The sequence below is a fragment of the Rana temporaria genome, chromosome 6, assembly GCF_905171775.1.
Source record: "Rana temporaria chromosome 6, aRanTem1.1, whole genome shotgun sequence".
NCBI lineage: Eukaryota > Metazoa > Chordata > Amphibia > Anura > Ranidae > Rana > Rana temporaria.
Genome location: NC_053494.1, coordinates 219,388,871 through 219,409,380, shown reverse-complemented (window position 1 = coordinate 219,409,380; position 20,510 = coordinate 219,388,871). Strand labels below are relative to the sequence as shown.

The 20,510-nt window shown below is 47.1% G+C and overlaps 1 protein-coding gene across 1 annotated transcript in view; it reads left to right on the top strand.

The window, feature by feature from the left end:
- Nucleotides 1-20,280, top strand: part of LOC120944273 (solute carrier family 15 member 2-like) — a 67,810-nt gene extending 47,530 nt beyond the window's left edge. Inside the window, exons 12-23 of the mRNA XM_040358286.1 lie at nucleotides 1,602-1,646; nucleotides 3,018-3,050; nucleotides 6,142-6,230; nucleotides 6,322-6,403; nucleotides 7,076-7,210; nucleotides 8,512-8,664; nucleotides 11,749-11,795; nucleotides 13,662-13,769; nucleotides 13,903-13,996; nucleotides 16,677-16,829; nucleotides 17,973-18,077; nucleotides 20,015-20,280. Of these exons, the coding sequence (XP_040214220.1) occupies nucleotides 1,602-1,646; nucleotides 3,018-3,050; nucleotides 6,142-6,230; nucleotides 6,322-6,403; nucleotides 7,076-7,210; nucleotides 8,512-8,664; nucleotides 11,749-11,795; nucleotides 13,662-13,769; nucleotides 13,903-13,996; nucleotides 16,677-16,829; nucleotides 17,973-18,077; nucleotides 20,015-20,206 (1,236 nt within the window). The 3' untranslated portion in view covers nucleotides 20,207-20,280. The remainder of the gene's footprint in view (nucleotides 1-1,601; nucleotides 1,647-3,017; nucleotides 3,051-6,141; nucleotides 6,231-6,321; nucleotides 6,404-7,075; nucleotides 7,211-8,511; nucleotides 8,665-11,748; nucleotides 11,796-13,661; nucleotides 13,770-13,902; nucleotides 13,997-16,676; nucleotides 16,830-17,972; nucleotides 18,078-20,014) is intronic.
- The last annotated feature ends 230 nt before the right edge of the window (nucleotides 20,281-20,510 follow it).

Genomic DNA, 20,510 nt, shown 5'->3' with positions numbered 1-20,510 from the left:
CCCACAAAAATACTTACCAGAAATGGCTGTTGCTAGGCAGATCGTCCTACTCTGCCACTTCCTATTCCGCTGTGATCTTCTGTCCTCTCCTCCTCGCGTTGCCTCCTGGGAAATGGGTCGCGGAAACATGTAACCCTTTGATCGCCCCTGATGTTTTACCCCTTCCCCTGCCAGTGTCACTAGTACAGTACCAGTGTATATTTTTAGCATTGATCACTGTAATAATGTCACTGTTCCTCCAAAAAAAAGTGTCAAAAGCGTCCAATTTGTCTGCCGCAATGTCACAATCCCGCTAAAAATCGCTGATCGCCACCATTAGTAGTAAAAAAAAAAAAATATCCCATACTTTTGCGCAAACCAATCAATATGCATTTATTGGGATTTTTTTGTAATGAAAAATACGTATGTAGCAGAATTCATATTGACCTAAATTGGTGGAAAATTTGATTTGGATGTATTATAGCAGAAAGTAAAAAAAAATATATATATATATTTTTTTCAAATTTGTTGCTCTTTTTTTGTTTATAAAAACCACGGATATGATCAAATGCCACCAAAAGAAAGCTCTATTTGTGGGTAAAAAAAGGGACACTAATTTTATTTGGGTTTTTTACTTTCTGCTATAAAACACATCCAATAATAATAAAAAAAAAAAAAAATGAAGAAATCTAATTTCTTCATCAATTTAGGCCAATATATGTATTCTGCTACATACGGTATTTTTTGTAAAAAAATAAAAATAAAAAAAAAATCACAATAAATGCAAATTGATTGGTTTGCTCAAAAGTTGGCCTAAAACTTTCCGGAGCTGAAGTGGGATGAGGTGGCGACCCTCCTGTGTGTTCATCACACAGGACATCAGTTGGGGGACATTTAGGATTCCGGTAACTGGAACCTCCCCAGGGGGTCAAAGGTCAGAATGCGGGTTCTCAGAGGTCAAAGGTCGCGGGGCGTAGCTGACCCACCCCCACCAAAGTGTACCGCCTAGCCCAACTAAGTCGGGGAATGAAGTCGTGAAATGAACAAGTCGGGCAAGACGCTTTCCCCGACTTGTTCATTCCCCGACTTAGTTGGGGTAGGCGGTGCACTTTGGTGGGGGTGGGTCAGCCACGCCCCGTGACCTTTGACCTCTGGGAACCGTCTTCTGACCTTTGACCTCGGGGGAGGTCCCTGTTCCAATTCCTGAGTCCTAGCCTTATTCTTTAATGGGAAACCCTAACTCTAAACCCTAACTCTAAACCCTTAGCTTAACCCTAACCCTAAATCCTAACCCTAACCCCAACCCTAAGTGACCTTTGAACTTTAACCTTAAGTGCATCTCCGCTTAGTGACTCTCCCCACCCTAAAACCCCTGCCTTTCCCAGATCCCGCTCGGTTTGTCGGAAAAACTGGAAAAATTATTTTTTAGCATGTTCAAATCACAGACAAGGTGGTTCCTTAGATATTGTTATAGACACCCTGGCAGCAGTCCACACATTCACACAGCCAACTGCCCCCCAAGGAGCTTACAATCTAAGGAGCCTAACTCACATTCATACACATTCTAGGGCCAAATTTAGACAGGAGGAGCCAATTAACCTTCAATATCTGTTTCCTTTCAGGGATCGCGATGGACTCTTCAGGCTACAAGAATGAACGCCGATTTCGTAAGTGAAGATTTATTTTCGCAGTTCATGACTATAGTAAACAGATGTAAAACACCCTACCCCTCCGATGAATTAACCGCCGCCACAGCCCCACTTTTTCCAACCATATAAGAATAAACTGACAACAGCATTTGGAGTGAAAATTGGCCATAGCGGCCATTTATTTACATTGCGGCAATTTATTAACATAATCGCTGAAACTTTAGAAGACCTCCAGAGATCCCAACCGTTAGGCTACTACGACAAAAGAAGAACCAAAATTAACAAATGGGCGGGAAGGTGGGAAGCTTCTTCTTGGTCCGCAGATCTCCAACTGCCCGAGCCAATCCTGATCCCCAACTCTTCCCGTTGAAGCCCGTCCTTAACTTTGAAGCCTGTCGTTAACTTTGAAGCCCACCAATCCCAGTACGTAAATTCTCTCACCAAAATATATTAACCCAATCTGCCTGTTTTCCCCTGCTACCTAGTCATACCTGCCCTTCACCTATTTACAGAGGACTCCATACCATAGATATTTCCTCACCATGCCATATCACTGAAACTTTAGAAGGCCTCCAAAGATCCCAACCGCTAGGCCACTACGACAAATGGAGATCCAAAATGAATAAATGGGCGGGAGGGTGGGAACCTTCTTCTTGGTCCGCAGATCTCCAACTACCCGAGCCAATCCTGATCCCCAACTCTTCCAGTTGAAGTACATCCTTGACTTTGAAGCCCACCAATCCCAATGCGTAAACTCTCTCACCAAAATATATTAACCCTATCTGCCTGTTTTACCCTACTACCTAGTCATACCCGCCCTTCGCCTATTTACAGAGGACTCCATACCATAGATGGTTCCTCACCATGCCATATCGCTGAAACTTTAGAAGGCCTCCAAAGATCCCAACCACTAGGCCACTACGACAAATGGAGATCCAAAATGAACAAATGGGCAGGGAAGGTGGGAAGCTTCTTCTTGGTCCGCAGATCCCCAACTGCCCGAGCCAATTCTGATCCCCAATTCTTCCCATTGAAGGCCATCCTTGACTTTGAAGCCCACCAATCCCAGTACATAAACTCTCTCACCTAAATATATTAACCCTATCTGCCTGTTTTCCCCTGCTACCTAGTCATGCCCGCCCTTCACCTATTTTTTTTTTATTGTTTTGGGCTTCTCTGTCCCTGTGTCTAGATTGTGACACCCGTATTCACATTCATTGCTAAACCACCATTTCCACCCTCGTCCGGGAATTCATTGGAGGGTTGTGTTTGGAAATCTCTGCGCACAACTTACAGAATATAATGTAACTTTGAAACATTTGTATCCCTCCCATCCCCCAATACAGCCTGTGAATGCTGAATAATTTTTTATTATGAATTTATTTACAGGGTGCATTTGTCATGCAGCCGGACCAGATACAGGTATGGAACAGTCATTGTACTTTTATCATTGTGTTACTCACCTGGCAGTTAACGTTTTAAAAGTATAATAGGACATAGAAAGAGACAAAAATCCTCGAGAGTCCAAGAGCTTTAATTGTTCCGCTGGTAACAATAACAAGAGCAAAGGACAGCCAACGTGTTTCAAGCGCTACAACCGCTTCATCAGGGTTCAGTAAAATGGAATAAATATCATTATCATTATATAGGATGTAGATAGCACCAACAGTTTGTGCAGCACCCTACAATATAAAGGGAGAGGTTACAGTTACAATACAATAAAATACAGAAGGATTAGCAGGGCTCTGATCATGGAGCTTACAATCTAAAGGCAGGAGGAGGTGATACAAAAGGTAATAGTTGTGGGGGATAAGCTAATGGAGGTAACCAAAGTACAGTTTTTGGTTAGAGGTGGGGTAGTTTTCAGGGATCGCCTAAAGGCGGACAGGGAGATAATCAGACAGATTGGGGTTGGGAGATCCAGAGGATAAGAGAGGCTACAGAGAAGACCTGGATGAGAACATAGGAGAAGGTAGCAAGGGGTTTAGAGAACAAGAAGTCTTGGCAGGAGTAGAGTGGACAATTTGGCAAATATGTGAGGATGAGGTTGGTGATGTAGCTTGGGACAAAGTTGTGGGTGGCTTTGTAGGTTGTTCTTTGGCATGTGAGTTGTATATGTTGTGCTAATGGAAGCCAGTGGGAGGATTGGCAGAGAGGAGCAGCATTATAGATTGGTTAGTACGGTGGATGAGTCTAGCAGCATTCATGATGAACTGAAGAGGGGACAGTCTGTGTAGGGATAGGCCAGTGAGAAGAAAGTTGAGAGGTAATACGTTGTTTTGTCAGATTGGTAGGTGGTAAGATTTATCCAGTGATTGCATGTGAGGCCCGAAGGAGAGGTCAGCGTTCAGGACTGCACCTAGCACCCTGGCATGCATGGAGGGACTAACAGTTGTGCTATTGATCTCAATGGAAAAGTCATAAGAAGTGACATCCATACTAATATGTTTTTCATTAAATTTTGATACATGAGGAGATCAGGGGGTGAACTTGAGAGTATAGAGGTAGATCTGGGTGCTGTCGGTGTAGAGGTGGTATTAGAAGCCATGGGATGTCTGTGTAGAGGTGGTATTGGAAGCCATGGGATGTCTGTGTAGAGGTGGTATTGGAAGCCATGGGATGTCTGTGTAGAGGTGGTATTGAATACCATGGGATGTCGTGTAGAGGTGGTATTGGAAGCCAGGTACTCCTGTGCCAGCGTCACTAATGACTCTTGGGTCTAGGTTCACCCTGTGCCCCTTTTGGGCATAGGGTGACTGATAAACGATAATTCATGTTTTGCAGGATATCCTTGAATATTACAAGTTGTTAAAGTCTGACTCCAAATGAAGTGTTTTCATTCAATGGGGGGGGGGGGACATGTGCTTTTGAGGTGTTAATTGCGTCTGCTCCTAGACATTCCATTGTGAGATGCTAATTAAGTCTGTAAAGGTCAGATGTCTAGCTTTTAGGTGTTAATTCAGCCTGGTTCTTAAGACCATTCATAATGTATGCTAATACTGTTTTGTGTGTGGAATGTACTTGTCAACTGTAGTAAATAGGTCATGTTAATTATGTCAGATCGGTGCCAAAACGTCTGACATAGGAATGTGTATTATGCAGGTGAATCGCTTATTGGCGGAGACGGGACGTCTGGGGGATAATTAACTCCTCTGAATGTCATTATCTAAAAGAATGTGATTGAAGCCCCATTGTGTGATGTGTGGGTGGAGTGTTTTTTTTGTTCCTTTGATTACTGTAACAAGCCTGTACTGTATATAAGAGAGCTAACCATTAAAGCATTGGTTCATTCATTTGACTCAGAGCGTATGTCTCGTCTTTCTGAGGGAATCCTTATGGATCGTGTCTGCTGGCTTGTCGGACTGTCGGATAAGCTGTCGTGGGGCAATGGAATATCGTAAACGGTGGTGACCGTTACATATATGACTCTCAAATTTGAGAGAAGTCATATATTGCATGAGGTAACCACCATTAATAGGCAGGGCTCCGGCTTCCATAGAAGAACCACCAACAGAAACACCATATATCACTTATTCCTCAATTCGGGATCCCATAAACACAATGGGGTAGATTCAGGTACATTTGCGCAGTTCTTACGGAGGCGCAACGCACCGTTTTGCCGCTGCGCCTCCGTAAATTACCTGCGCTACGCTTGATTCACGGAGCAGTAGCTCCGTAAATTGCGTGGGTGCTCCTGAAAATGCCCAGCGTAACAGCGCGCAATTTAAATGATCCCATAGGGGGCCTGGATCATTTAAATTAGGCGCGTTCCCGCGCCGAACGTAGTGCGCATGCTCCGTCGGGAAACTTTCCCGACGTGCATTGCAGTAAATGACGTCTCAAGGACGTCATTTGCTTCAAAGTGAACGTGAATGGCGTCCAGCGCCATTCACTATTCACTTACGCAAACAATGTAATTTTTCAAAATTTGCATACTCTACGCTGACCACTACGGGAACGCCACCTAGCGGCCTGCGTAAGAATGCAGCCTAAGATATGACGGCATAAGAGCCTTATGCCAGGCATATCTTAGGCTGCAGTCGGCGTATCGAGGTTCCTGAATCAGGAGCATTCGATATGCCGGCGCAAGTAAGCAATTGCGCTGCGTAACTATGGTTACGCAGACGCAATTGCTCTCTGAATCTATCCCAATGCTGAGAAAAGAAAAGAGACCATACGCTCCACACAGTATAAAACCCCTGATAATATCCCGGGGACACTTGGGATTGCGTGATGAAATCACCATACGTAGCTCCTTCCAACGTGTTTCGTCAGAGTTGACGACTTCTGATGCATGGTCCAAGGTTTATCAAAAGGAAGGCAAAACAACACCTTATTCAGCATGGTTCATGGGAAATAAAATTCCTTTCTGATTCCCTAAGGCAAAACAATCTACATGGAGTCAGTAGGGTGCCCAGACATTATTGCAGGACGTTAATAAAGTTATATTAGGAGATTTCGATCCTCCATGTAAGCAGAGTGGTGGTAATAGAATGTCTTCTTACCTCTCCAGATCCTGAACTCACTTCTAAACCTCTTTCTGGTCCCGGTGTTTGATCTGGGGATCTACCCTCTTGTCAGGCTTTGCAAGATCAACTTCCAGTGAGTAGCAAAGTTACGGCCATTGTTGCGGCGATTGCTCGGTGTATCTGTGAGGCCCCCATTCACCTGTCGTTATTCCTCCTCTCCGCAGCCCCATCGCAAAGATAGCCATCGGCATGCTGCTGGCAGCTCTGGCCTTCGCTGTTGCCACCGTTGTGGAGATCAAAATTAATGTGAGTGAAAGTCTCGTGTGACTTATCTGCTTCCTGGTACTAAAAGGGATACAATGTAGACTTCTGATACTGATTGAAGTTGGAATTGCCATCTGTGCCCCATAGGGGAGACTTCCCTTTACTTCCTGTCCTACAGCCAAAACAGGAAGTAAGTGGGAAATCCCTCTAGTCAAGGAATCCAGGGTGTCACCAGGGTTGTCCCCATTAGAATATCTCCCCCCCCTCTTCCCCTCCACCAGTCACAATCTTTACCCCGGGTTAAAAATGTTGCATCCACAGCGTGTGTACAGCTCCCTCTGACTGTGGGTGGTAAAACTACGGCTCAGTCTAGCTGCGTGAGTCACTTCTGATGTCGATGGGAGATACCTCCAGCACACAGCCTGTGATTGACTGTCCCAGTCTGAAGGGGGTGTGTCCCTTCCCTCCAATCGGCTCTCGCTGAGCTCTGCAGAGTGTAACTTCAGCTCCCCACCCCTTTGCTTTCTGACAGCTCAGACAAGCTGTATAAATGCTGCACTTTGAATGGCTGTAGAGAAGAGAAGGGTTGCAGATAAACAGGTACAACTTATGTAGGAGGATTTGTTTCATCTCTGAGGCCGGTCACTTCGCTGGGGATGTGGAGGCTTTACAGACATTTTAAATAAATAAACTTTTTCTATTCCGGCATTCCAGGAGACGAATCCGCTCGTTCCAAAGCCGGGAGAGGCCACCGTGCAGATCCTGAACTTTGCAGGACAAGACGCCACCGTCCAGATTCCGAACAATTCTCCGTTCACCCGACCGTCACTGATCGGCGGAGATTTCCAGGTAAGAGACGCGCCGCCCGAGCAGTCACATGACACGGCGGGGGGGGGGGGGGGGGGGGGGGGACATTAGAGTGTAAGCTCCTCTGTACAGAGACTGATGTGATGGGGGGGGGAGGGGACAATAGAGTGTAAGCTCCTCTGTACAGAGACTGATGTGACTGGGGGGGGACGGACATTAGAGTATAAGCTCCTCTGTACAGAGACTGATGTGACTGTGGGGGGGGAGGGGACATTAGAGTGTAAGCTCCTCTGTACAGACTGATGTGATGTGGGGGGAGGGGACATTAGAGTGTAAGCTCCTCTGTACAGAGACTGATGTGACTGTGGGGGGGGAGGGGACATTAGAGTGTAAGCTCCTCTGTACAGAGACTGATGTGATGTGGGGGAGGGGACATTAGAGTGTAAGCTCCTCTGTACAGAGACTGATGTGACTGTGGGGGAGGGGACATTAGAGTGTAAGCTCCTCTGTACAGAGACTGATGTGACTGTGGGGGGAGGGGACATTAGAGTGAAAGCACCTCTGTATAGAGACTGATGTGACTGTGTGGGGGGAGGGGACATTAGAGTGTAAGCTCCTCTGTACAGAGACTGGTGTGACTGTGGGGGGGGGGGGGACATTAGAGTGTAAGCTCCTCTGTATAGAGACTGGTGTGACTGTGGGGGGGAGGGGACATTAGAGTGTAAGCTCCTCTGTACAGAGACTGGTGTGACTGTGGGGGGGAGGGGACATTAGAGTGTAAGCTCCTCTGTACAGAGACTGATGTGACTGTGGGGGGAGGGGACATTAGAGTGTAAGCTCCTCTGTACAGAGACTGATGTGAATGTGGGGGGGGAGGGGACATTAGAGTGTAAGCTCCTCTGTACAGAGACTGATGTGACTGTGGGGGGAGGGGACATTAGAGTGTAAGCTCCTCTGGTACAGAGACTGATGTGACTGTGGGGGGGGGGAGGGGACATTAGAGTGTAAGCTCCTCTGTACAGAGACTGATGTGACTGTGGGGGGAGGGGACATTAGAGTGTAAGCTCCTCTGTACAGAGACTGATGTGACTGTGGGGGGGGGAGGGGACATTAGAGTGTAAGCTCCTCTGTACAGAGACTGATGTGACTGTGGGGGGAGGGGACATTAGAGTGTAAGCTCCTCTGGTACAGAGACTGATGTGACTGTGGGGGGGGGGGGAGGGGACATTAGAGTGTAAGCTCCTCTGTACAGAGACTGGTGTGACTGTGGGGGGAGGGGACATTAGAGTGTAAGCTCCTCTGGTGGACAGACCTGATGATATCTGTGTGTTTTACTCCTTCAGGACCCAAATTACAAGAAGATTAACGTCACCGGCACTACAAATGTGAATGTGGAAATTGGGACACAAAGCATTTCCTGCTCAGGCATTCGTGAGGATAAAACGTTCTCCTTATTGGTGGATAGACACACAGACAGTTCTCTGTATTGTAGGACGGTGAGTTGAGCAGAAATATCCTACAAGTGATATAGGAGGGGCTAGCGAAGGAAGAGGGGGGAGGGGCGGATATGTTTGATTTGTGTTATATTGTAAGATTGGGGGGATCAGACTGTAGGTGCGTTTTCAATGAGTGCGCCATTTTTAAGGGCAAAGTAGACGACTTTTATTACAATAAAGATGCAAAAAATACAAATAAATATGTGAAAAGTGTGGGGGGAGGGTCATTTGTATTCGGCCCCCTTTACTCTGATAACTAAAATCTATTGGAACCAATTGCCTTCAGAAGTCACCTAATTAGTAAATAGAGTCCCACCTGTGTGTCATGTAATCTCAGTATAAATACAGCTGTTCTGTGAAGCCCTCAGAGGTTTGTTAGAGAACCTTAGTGAACAAAAAGCATCATGAAGGCCGAGGAACACACCAGACAGGTCGGGGATAAAGTTGTGGAGAAGTATAAAGCAGGGTTAGGTTATAAAAAAATCTCCCAAGCTTTGAAGATCTCACGGAGCTTCTGTTCAATCCATCATCGGAAAATGGAAAGAGTATGGCACAACCGCAAACCTACCAAGACATTGCCGTCCACCTAAACTGACCAGGCCGGGCAAGGAGAGCATTCATCAGAGAAGCAGCCAAGAGGCCCATGGTAACTCTGGAGGAGCTGCACAGGAGCTGCACAGCTCAGGGGGGAGAATCTGTCCACAGGACAACTATTAGTGGTCTCTCCACAAATCTGCCCTTTATGGAAGAGTGACAGGAAGAAAGACATTGGAGGAAGAAAGACATAAGAAGTCCTGTTTGCAGTTTGTGAGAAGCCATGTGGGGGAGGGGACACAGCAAACATGTGGGGGAGGGGACACAGCAAACATGTGGGGGAAGGTGCTCTGGTCACATGACACCAAAATTCTACTTTTTGGCCGCTATGTGTGGGGAAAACTAACATTGCCCATCACCCTGAACACACCATCCCCACCGTGAAACATGGTGGTGGCAGCATCATGTGGTGGGGATGCTTTTCTTCAGCAGGGACAGGGAAGCTGGTCAGAGTTGATGGGAAGATGGATGGAGACAAATACAGGACAATCTTAGAAGAAAACCTGTTAGAGTCTGAAAAAGACTTGAGACCGGGGGGGGGGGGGGGGGGGGGGGGGGGTTCAATTTCCAGCAGGACAACGACCCTAAAGTACAGCCAGAGCTACAATGGAACGGTTTAGATCAAAGCCTATTCATGTGTTAGAATGGCCCAGTCACAGTCCAGACCTAAATCCCATTGAGAATCTGTGACAAGACTTGAAAATTGCTGATCACAGACGCTCTCCATCCAATCTGACAGAGCTTGAGATATTTTACAGAGAAGAAGAATGGAGGAGAAATGTCCCTCTCTAGATGTGCAAAGCTGGTAGAGACACCCCCAAAAAGACTTGTAGAGAAAGGGGGTTCTACAAAGTATTGACTCCGGGGGGCGCCATACAAATGCCCCTCCCCCCACACTTTTCACATATTTATTTGTATCATTTATAATTTTCCTTCCACTTCACAATTATGTGACACATTGGGCCAGATCCACAAAAGGGATACGCAGGCGTATCTCCTGATACTCCGTCGTATCCCTGTTTCTATATATGCGGCTGATTTATAGAATCAGTTTCGCATAGATATTCCTGAGATCCGACAGGTGTAATGCCCCGTACACACCATCACTTTATGTGATGAAAAAAAATAACGTTTTTAAAAACGTCACTTTAATTGACTGTGTGTGGGGGAAAACGTTGTTTTATGTCTTCTAAAAAACGACCAAAAAAAATTGAAGCATGCTTCAATTTTATGTGTCGTTTTTCAAAACTTCGTTTTTTACTTCACAGAAATTGACCGTGTGTAGCAAAAAACTTTGTTTAAAAAGAAGTTTTTACACCTGCGCATGCCCAGAAGCCACTTATGAAGCGAGCTTCAATGGAAAAACGTGGTGGAACGTAACCTCACTTTGCTAGAACATTGTGAGAAAACGATGGTGTGTAGGCAACTTCGTCTTTGAAAATTGAAGTTTGAAAAACGTCATTTTTTACTTCACAGAAAATTTCTTTTTTTTTTCATCACATAAAGTGATGGTGTGTATGGGGCATAATAGTTTTACACTGTCGGATCTTAGGATGCAATACCACGGCCGCCTCTGGGGGCATTTCTCGTCGTAATCCAGCGTCGGGTATGCAAATTAGCACTTACGGAGATCCACAAAGCTTTTTCCCTTCGTTAAGTCGCCGTAAGTGTTAGTTTGCCGTCGCAAAGATAGGGTACCTTTTACAAAGTGTAAAGTTAGTACACCATGTAAAAGTGTACCCGTCTTTCCCGCGTCGCTGTCAAATTTTTTTTACATTTTTTTTTCCCGACGCAACTTTTTTTTACCCGTCGCGATTCACAAAACCTTGGCGCATCGTAACTTCGCGCAAAGCACGTCGGGAAAATAGCGTCGGGCGCATGCGCAGTACGTCCGGCGCGGGAGCGCGCCTAATTTAAATGGGACTCGCCCCATTTGAATTGGCCCGCCTTGCGCCGAACTGATTTAGGATACACCGCCGCAAATTTCCAGGTAAGTGCTTTGTGGATCGGGCACTAACTTGTGTAATTTGCGGCGGTGTAACTTAAATCAGAAAAGTTACGTTGCGCCCGCTGGTTGTGAATCTGGCACTTTGTGTCTCTCACATAAAATCCCAATAAAATACATTTATGTTTTTGGATGTAATATGAGAAAGTGTGGGGAGATTTCAGGGGGTATGAAAACTTTTTCAAGGCTCTGTATATAGAGGGGTATGAAAACTTTTTCAAGGCTCTGTGTATAGAGGGGTATGAATACTTTTTCAAGGCTCTGTATATAGAGGGGTATGAATACTTTTTCCAGGCTCTGTGTTATATATTTCTCTTATTTGAATGCTTTAGTGGTGACTCTCCAATACAATGGCGATACATTTGGGGGGATATTTATCACATTATAGGGCTGTTTGGCTCCATAGAAGTTGGAAAGTGTTTTAGTTCTGAACAGTTACATTGTAACAAAGAGAAATAAAGAAATAAATCTCCATCTCTCTGCAGATCGAAGATCCCAATAAGAAGCCAGAGAACGGATTGGCGGGAGTCAGGTGCGTCTTACCATCGTGTGATGATTGGAGAATAAATAAATGTTTCTCGGCACAGAACCACGGCGAGGCAATGGGGTCCATGTTCTAAAGGAGTAGAAAACATCCACTTTGTGGTCTATTTGAAAAATATTTGCATTGCCATTGGTCCAGTGAATCTGAATTTACATTTATTCTGTGCAAAGTGGAGAAAAACAAATGTTCTTTAGGCTGGGGGGGGGGGGGGGGGGGGGGGGGGGGGGTGGGGGATATTTGACTATGAGCCGTGGTAAAATACTGCATTATGGCCACTAGATGGAGCTGAGGAGCAAAGGAAATACACGCAGCATCTTTGTAACAAGAAATACAATTTGGCAATTCTAGAAGACGCTAGAGGGAATTAGCAAGTATCCGGCTGCCAGGGCCATCTTTTCCATTGGGCACGCTGGGCAGTTGCCCGGGGGCCCCGCTTGCCTGGGGGCCCCACCGGCTGCCCAGCAACCCCAGTAAAAAATTGTGGAGAGTGACGGGTTAGAACTGCCCATACCCAGTTTGCAGAAATCACAGAGAAGATCCGGTCCTCCACGAGTGCGGGGGGGTTGCTGATGTAAGGGGGGAGTGAATGCAAAAATGTAAGGGGGCACTGATATAAAGGTTCCCCCTCCTATATTAGTGACCCCCCTTACCTTAGTGTATTTACTCTACAGAAGGTGGTCTCTGGTCACCAGAGTGCCCCCCACATCAGAGTTCCCCTTTACATCAGAGTCTGCAGGATTCCCCCTTACAATGCAAGGGGGAACTCAGTCTGCGGACCCTGATGTAAGTGGGAAAGAGAAAGCAGTGGACTCTGATATAAGGTAGTCTCTGGTCACCAGAACCCCCCTCCACATCAGAGTTCCCTCCTTAGATCATGATCTGCTGCATTCCCCTTTACATAAGAGTTCCCTTTCACTGTAAGGGGGAATCCTGCAGGCTCTGATGTAAGGGGAAACTCTGTGCTGGCTGGGTTATAGTAACCTGACATTCATGTCAATGAAGACATTTTTTTTTTTTACTTTTGTTTAACTTAAACACATTGCTAATAGCACTAGCTATATGTTTATAGTTTAAATACTGACATTTGCATTGTTCGGCACTGAAAACGCTAATTTTAGGTACTTTTTATGCAGTTGCAGTAAAAAATGTGGTTCTGCCAGTAAATTTTATGATTTTTGTCAGTAAATTCTCGTGCATGATTGTGTAGACAGGGCCCCAGTGCACTGTATTGCCCGGGGGCCTATAATGCTCTTAAGATGACACTGCCGGCTGCCCTGCCACAAAACGATATTTTCTGTGCCTGGAGGAGTGAGAGAGAGGTGGGGGTGGGGGTCGGTAGAGCCAGGCTACCTACGGGCATGTTAGTGGTGAAAGAACAGCCCACTGTGGTGTCACCGCGCCGACCTGCAGTTCTCGAGAAGGAAGCCAGGCAAAGGGTGGCACCTGATTACAGGAAGTGAAGGAAGAGCCTTGCCAGGGCACAGATCACAGATCCCTTCTTGGCTTTTATAAGAAAACAAGTCCAAAAAAATCCTGCGCTCCCAGCTGGGAAATCACGTTTTATACTGAGGCCCCTGGTGTAAATACGCCTCCAGCGCAGATCCCCCTGCCCCCCTTAGTCCCGGTGTAAATACGCCTCCAGCGCAGATCCCCCACCCCCCCTTAGTCCCGGTGTAAATACGCCTCCAGCGCAGATCCCCCACCCCCCCTTAGTCCTGGTGTAAATACGCCAGCCCCCCAACCCCCCAGCCCCCCCCCCCCCCCCCAGAACAGCAGATATGTTTTTTTTTTTGTGTATGATAGATTTTATATCTCGCAATCATTGGCTCATTTCTGATTTCCTGTCTCTTGCAGATTCATCAATTTGCTCCCAGAAACGATCTACAATCTCCATATTGCTGATGAAACGATCAATGTTACCAACAACAACGTATCGAAATATCTCACCCAGAAAAGAGCTTTGTGAGTGGATTCATTGTTGCGTTTCTAATTTTGGCCAACCCCCCCCCCCCCCTCCCCCTGAGAATAATAGATGGCGAGCCGATCTTTCCACTGTGTGTATACAATCTCTCATTATTGTTTATTCTCCCTCCAGCACCAAACTGACCGTGACTTACAACGAACGCGACTACACGATCGACCTCGATCTCCTGGACTTTGGTGCGGCATACACAGCAGTGCTGAGGGAGGTCAGTAACATTTTGGCTTTCCAGAGAATCCTACGGCCCCGTTATTGATAGAAGAATCAATTTTGTTTTCACTATTTTTTTTCCATTAAAATTTTTTTTTATATATAAAAGAAAAACAATAAAGAAAACCCCCATTGCAGTCACATAATACACTATATTGTCAAAAGTATTGGGACGCCTGCCTTTACACGCACATGAACTTTAATGGCATCCCAGTCTTAGTCCGGAGGGTTCAATATTGAGTTGGCCCCGCCCTTTGCAGCCATAACAGCTTCACCTCTTCTGGGAAGGCCGTCCGCAAGGTTTAGGAGGGTGTCTATGGAAATGTTTGACCGTTCTTCCAGAAGAGCATTTGTGAGATTAGGCACTGATGTTGGACGAGCAGGCCTGACTCGCAGTCTCCGCTCTAATTCATCCCAGAGGTCAGGACTCTGTGCAGGACAGTCAAGTTCCTCCACCCCCAAACTCGCTCATCCATGTCTTTTATGGACCTTGGTTTGTTCACTGGTGGGCAGTCATGTTGGAACAGGAAGGGGCCGTCCCCAAACTGTTCCCACAAAGTTGGGAGCGTGAAATTGTCCAAAATGTCTTCTTGGTATGCTGACGCCTTAACCCCTAACCCTAACACCCTAACCCTAAGGTCCCTGCTCCAATTCCTGAGTCCTAGCCTTATTTTTCAATGGGAAACCCTAACCCTAGCCCCCTAACCCTAACCCCCTAACCCTAAGGTCCCTGTTCCAATTCCTGAGTCCTAGCCTTATTTTTCAATGGGAAACCCTAACCCTAAGGTCCCTGTTCCAATTCCTGAGTCCTAGCTTTATTTTTCAATGGGAAACCCTAACCCTAGCCCCCTAACCCTAAGGTCCCTGTTCCAATTCCTGAGTCCTAGCCTTATTTTTCAATGGGAAACCCCAACCCTAACCCCCTAACCCTAACCCCCTAACCCCAACCCTTAAGGTCCCTGTTCCAATTCCCGAGTCCTAGCCTTATTTTTCAATTGGAAACCCTAACCCCTAACCCTAACCCTAAGGTCCCTGTTCTAATTCCTGAGTCCTAGCCTTATTTTTTAATGGGGAAACCCTAACCCTAACCCCCTAACCCTAAGGTCCCTGTTCCAATTCCTGAGTCCTAGCCTTATTTTTCAATGGGAAACCCTAACCCCCTAACCCTTACCCCCTAACCCTAAGGTCCCTGTTCCAATTCCTGAGTCCTAGCCTTATTTTTCAATGGGAAACCCTAACCCCTAACCCTATCCCTAACCCCCTAACTTTAACCCCCTAACCCTAAGGTCCCTGTTCCAATTCCTGAGTCCTAGCCTCATTTTTCAATGGGAAACCCTAACCCTAACCCCCTAACCCTAAGGTCCCTGTTCCAATTCCTGAGTCCTAGCCTTATGTTTCAATGGGAAACCCTAACCCTAACCCCTAACCCCAAGGTCCCTGTTCCAATTCCTGAGTCCTAGCCTTATTTTTCAATGGGAAACACTAACCCTAACCCTAACAACCTAACCCTAAGGTCCCTGTTCCAATTCCTGAGTCCTAGCCTTATTTTTCAACGGGACCCTAACCCTAACCCCTAACCCTAACCCTAAGGTTGCAATTCCTATGTCCTAGCCTTATTCTTCAATGGGAAACCCTAAGGCCCCGTACACACGACCGAGGAACTCGACGTGCCAAACACATCGAGTTCCTCGTCGAGTTCGACTTTTCCCATTGACTAACGAGAAAATAGAGAACATGTTCTCTTTTCGGCCCGACGAGTTCCTCGATGGGTTCCTCGCTGAAAAGTGTACACACGACCGAGTTTCTCGCCAGAATCCAGCTCCGACCGAGTTTCTGGCTGAATTCTGCCGAGAAACTCGGTCGTGTGTACGGGGCCTAACCCTAACTCTCAACCCTAACCCTAACTGACCTTTGACCTATGAACTTTAACCCTAAGTGCATCTCCACTTAATGATTCTCCCCACCCTAAAACCTCTACCTTTCCCAGATCCCGCTCGGTTTGTTGGAAAAACACTAAGTGCATCTCCACTTAGTGACTCTCCCCACCCTAAAAAAGTCCTGGCAATAGGAGCTGTCAAAAAAAAAAAAGCAACCAGGCAAATATTTATCCACAAAATTGTTCAGCCACTGAAACAGAAAGAGATAAAAAGAAACATTGTTTCTTTTTGTATCTTTCTATTTATTCATCTACAGATCAGAGTGATAAACTTTAATCTGCAGATAAAGTCAGTTAAAGCAATCTGTCAAGTAAAATAAAAAAATATATATTTTTTTTGTATTAAATGTTCCCCGCATTACCCCTTAATTTACTCTAATCAGGAACAAATGCCTATGTCTAGGGCCAATTAGCTTACCAGCATGTCTTTGGAGTGTGGGAGGAAACCCATACAGACACAGAAAGGACATGCAAACTCCATGCAGGTAGTGCCATGGTCGGGATTCGAACCAACGATCCTAGTGCTGCTAGGCAGAAGTACTAACCACTTTAACCTTTTATTTATTCATATAGTAATATGTAGGTTAATCACATTATCAAAGTATCAAAAGTTAAAACGAATCAGAATCTGGGACAATTGACAGCTATGGTCTCTATACTTTTTTCCTTACAAATCAAATATTTATTAGCTCAGCATCAGCTGTTGGCTTTTTCCATCTCACATGTGAACTTTTCTAACCAGGTGGATGACACCAAGAAAGTAATAAAAGCCTACAAGGTGGAGGACATCGATGCAAACAGCGTGCACGTGGCGTGGCAGATCCCGCAATACTTCCTGCTGAGCGCCGGAGAGGTCATGTTCTCAGTCACCGGCTTAGACTTCTCCTATGTCCAGGTAACACCCAACAATGAGATAATAAGTCTCATCCGACACAAGACGACACAGACAAGCTTTTCATTTGCCTTGCTCTGTACTGTAGTCCCGGCCCTATGTGACGTCACCAGCTGGGAGGAGCAGAGAGCGCAGCGTGATGGGAGGAGGCGCAGAGGAGCAGGAGATCAGACCTCCCACTGGGATGGGAGGAGCAGAGAGCGCAGGGTGATGGGAGGAGCAGAGAGCGCAGCGTGATGGGAGGAGCAGAGAGCGCAGGGTGATGGGAGGAGCAGAGATCGCAGGGTGATGGGAGGAGCAGAGATCGCAGGGTGATGGGAGGAGCAGAGAGCGCAGGGTGATGGGAGGAGCAGAGAGCGCAGCGTGATGGGAGGAGGCGCAGAGGAGCAGGAGATCAGATCTCCCACCGGGATGGGAGGAGCAGAGAGCGCAGCGTGATGGGAGGAGGCGCAGAGGAGCAGGAGATCAGACCTCCCACTGGGATGGGAGGAGCAGAGAGCGCAGCGTGATGGGAGGAGCAGAGAGCGCAGCGTGATGGGAGGAGCAGAGAGCGCAGCCTGAGGGGAGGAGTAGAGAGTGCAGCGTGATAGGAGGAGCAGAGAGCGCAGCGTGATGGGAGGAGCAGAGAGCGCAGCTTGAGCCGCAACCTAGAGGAGCCGAGGAGTAGGGACTAAGCTCTGCAACGTGCAAGATCTCAAGTAAGCCCATATTAGTATTAATACATATTAGTAAATCAACTACTTAGTTGAGGGGGTGCGGTGGGGGTCAGTGGGGGGGGGGGATGCGGTGGTACTGGCAGGGGTGTCTGGCTGGCTAAGAGGAGGAGGATTGGGCACCAAATGGCCTTGTCCCAGCACTGTCTACAACTGTGCAAGACTGAAGGGAAGGCCGGAGGGAGGATTTGGGATTGGGGTTAACCTCAGATGGTGAAGTTAGTTGCTGGGGGTGAAGGACTGAGTGTTGTGGGATTTCTTTGTTTTGGCTGGAGTTTGTGGTACCCTTTATTAGTGATACCCCCACATCCACCTTCAAAGGTATCTATTACAGTATATAAAGGAATAGATAAAGCCGGCAATGTCAGATTAGAATCTTGGCACTGAAGGTGCTAAATGTTGACTCGTGACGGGTCCTCTTTGTGTCTCCCAGGCTCCAGCCAGTATGAAGTCCGTCCTCCAGGCCGGGTGGCTGCTCACTGTGGCTTTTGGCAACGTCATCGTGCTGATTGTGGCCCAAGCCGGATCCATGGAACAGGTAACGTGAACTCTCAACTTGGATACAAATGTACAACAATAGGAGTCTGCATACAGATGGCGCCCCGCGTGGGGCTTCCATCTCATTACTTTTATGTTTTGCTGCGGTAATAAACTTTGCCGGTGGCGGATATGCGGGGCGAGCGCCTACTGAAGTAATAAATCACTAAATGGATTTTCCAATAATACTGCAGAAATGAAACCTTCTGATACCCATCTTCTCATTGATCCCACCACCTCCTAGCACAAATTACACGCCACCCAAATCCCCAACCCCCCCCCCCCCCCATCTTCATTCCTAGTACAAATCCTTCTTCTCAAATTACCCTCTAGTGCAAATCATCCCCCAAATCCCACCTCCTAGCACAAATTACCCCCACCACACAAATCCCCAACCCCCCCCATCTTTACTCCTAGTGCAAATCCTTCTTCTCAAATTACCCCCTAGTGCAAATCCTCCCCCTATCCCTCCCAGCACAAATTCCCCCTCCCAGCTCAAGTCTTTTCCCCATCCTTCTCCCAGCACAAATCCCTCCCCCCCAAAATCCCCCCCCCCTCCTAGCACAATAACACTCACCCCCAATTGACTCCCCAACACTAATCCGGTTCCCCCTCCAAATCCTTCCTTCTATCACTAATCCCCCACCCCCCAATACTCTCTGTACAAATTTACCCTCCTCGCACAAATTCTCTTCCTCCAATCCTTCCTCACAGCACGATCCCCCTCCCCAAATCATCCATTCTAACACAAATGCCCCCATCCCCCCCAAAAAAATCATCTTCCTAGCACTAATTGTTCCTCTAAATCCATTATTATAGCACAGATCCTCTTCCCTCACCTCATCACAGCGCAAACCCCCCCCCCCCTCAATCTCTCCTCTTACCACAAATCCCCCTCCAATTCACCCCCCCCCCCCAAGCACCAATTATCTCACCCTACAAATCCCCCGCTTATCAAAAATCCTCTTTCCCCAATCCAGCACAAATTCCTCCTAATCACCCCTCCTAAGACATGTCCTGACTCTAGCATGAATTCTCCCCCTCCAAATCCTGCCAGCACAATTCCCCCCCCATAAATCACCCCTCCTAGAACAAATTACCCCCTCTCCAATTTCCCCCCCTTAGCATTAATCATCTACCCCTCCAAGTCCTTTGCCTCCTAGCACTAATTATCTTCCCCCTTCATATCCCCTCTACTAGTACAAATCCTTTCCCCCCCTCCATGCACACATCCTCTTCCCTGCTATCCCCCTTTCCACCACAACCCCCCTATCCAAATCACCCATTATAGCACAAATAATCCTCCCCTAATCACCCCCCCACCAAAGCACTAATTCTCTCACTCCCTCCAAATTCCCCCTTCTAGCACTAATCCTCTCCCCCCCTCCAAATCCCCCCTTCTAGCACAAATACTTTCATCCTCAGAGATTTCCTCTCTCTTCCCATTGTATCTCCTGGATAAGAAGTGAAGGGAAATTCCCCCCCCCCCCCCAGTGGCGTAGCATGAGGGGTGCAAGGGGGGGCAACCGCCCCGGGCGCAAAATTTAGAGGGGCGCTGTCACGAGTGTGGAGAGGAGGGAGCGCCAACAACAGATGGAACATAGGAACATATGCATGATGTCACCACTCCAGGCTTTACCAGTCCTTATCAAGCACGCTCTCCTCTTCCCTACAGCCACCGCTGTCTCACACAGCGGATCATGTGACCAGACTGGAGCTAGCTGAAAATAGGCAAGTCCATGGGTCAGGGGGGCAAAAATTACTTGCCTTGCCCCAGGCGCTAACAACCCACGCTGCGCCACTGCCCTCCCCCCCCCCCCTCCCGCCAATCCATAACTAATGAAAAATAAATTTTGGCTACACTTGTATGTATCCTACAATACGGAAAACTGAATTTGCATATATTTATCAGCTGACCCTCCTTCTCTCACCTCGCAGTGGGCGGAGTTTATCCTGTTTGCCGCACTCCTGGTCGCTGTCTCCGTCATCTTCTCCATCATGGGATACTTCTTCGTTCCGGTGGATCCCAACGACCTGAAAGAAGACGACGACGCCGATATGAAGAAGCCAATCCCCGACTTCTATGAGACCGGAATAGACAACGTGGAGGAGAAGAAGACGAAGATCTAAAATGTAGAAAACGGAAAAATACACAAAATGTCATAAAAATTTGTTATTAAAAACTTCTTTCTATAAATCCGCAATTCTGCTCTTGGGCCTCTCTCCGGATTGGAGGACTCCCGGCCGGCCGCGTATGTTTTCCTGGGATCATCCCCATCCCTTCATCCCTCTTCACCAAGGAATTTATCTTTCAGCCCCGATCAGGGGCCGTCTTTAACCACTTTAGGCAGGTAAAGGACCCGGCCAGTTTTTGCGATTCGGCACTGCGTCGCTTTAACTGACAATTGCGCGGTCGTGCGACGTGGCCCCCAAA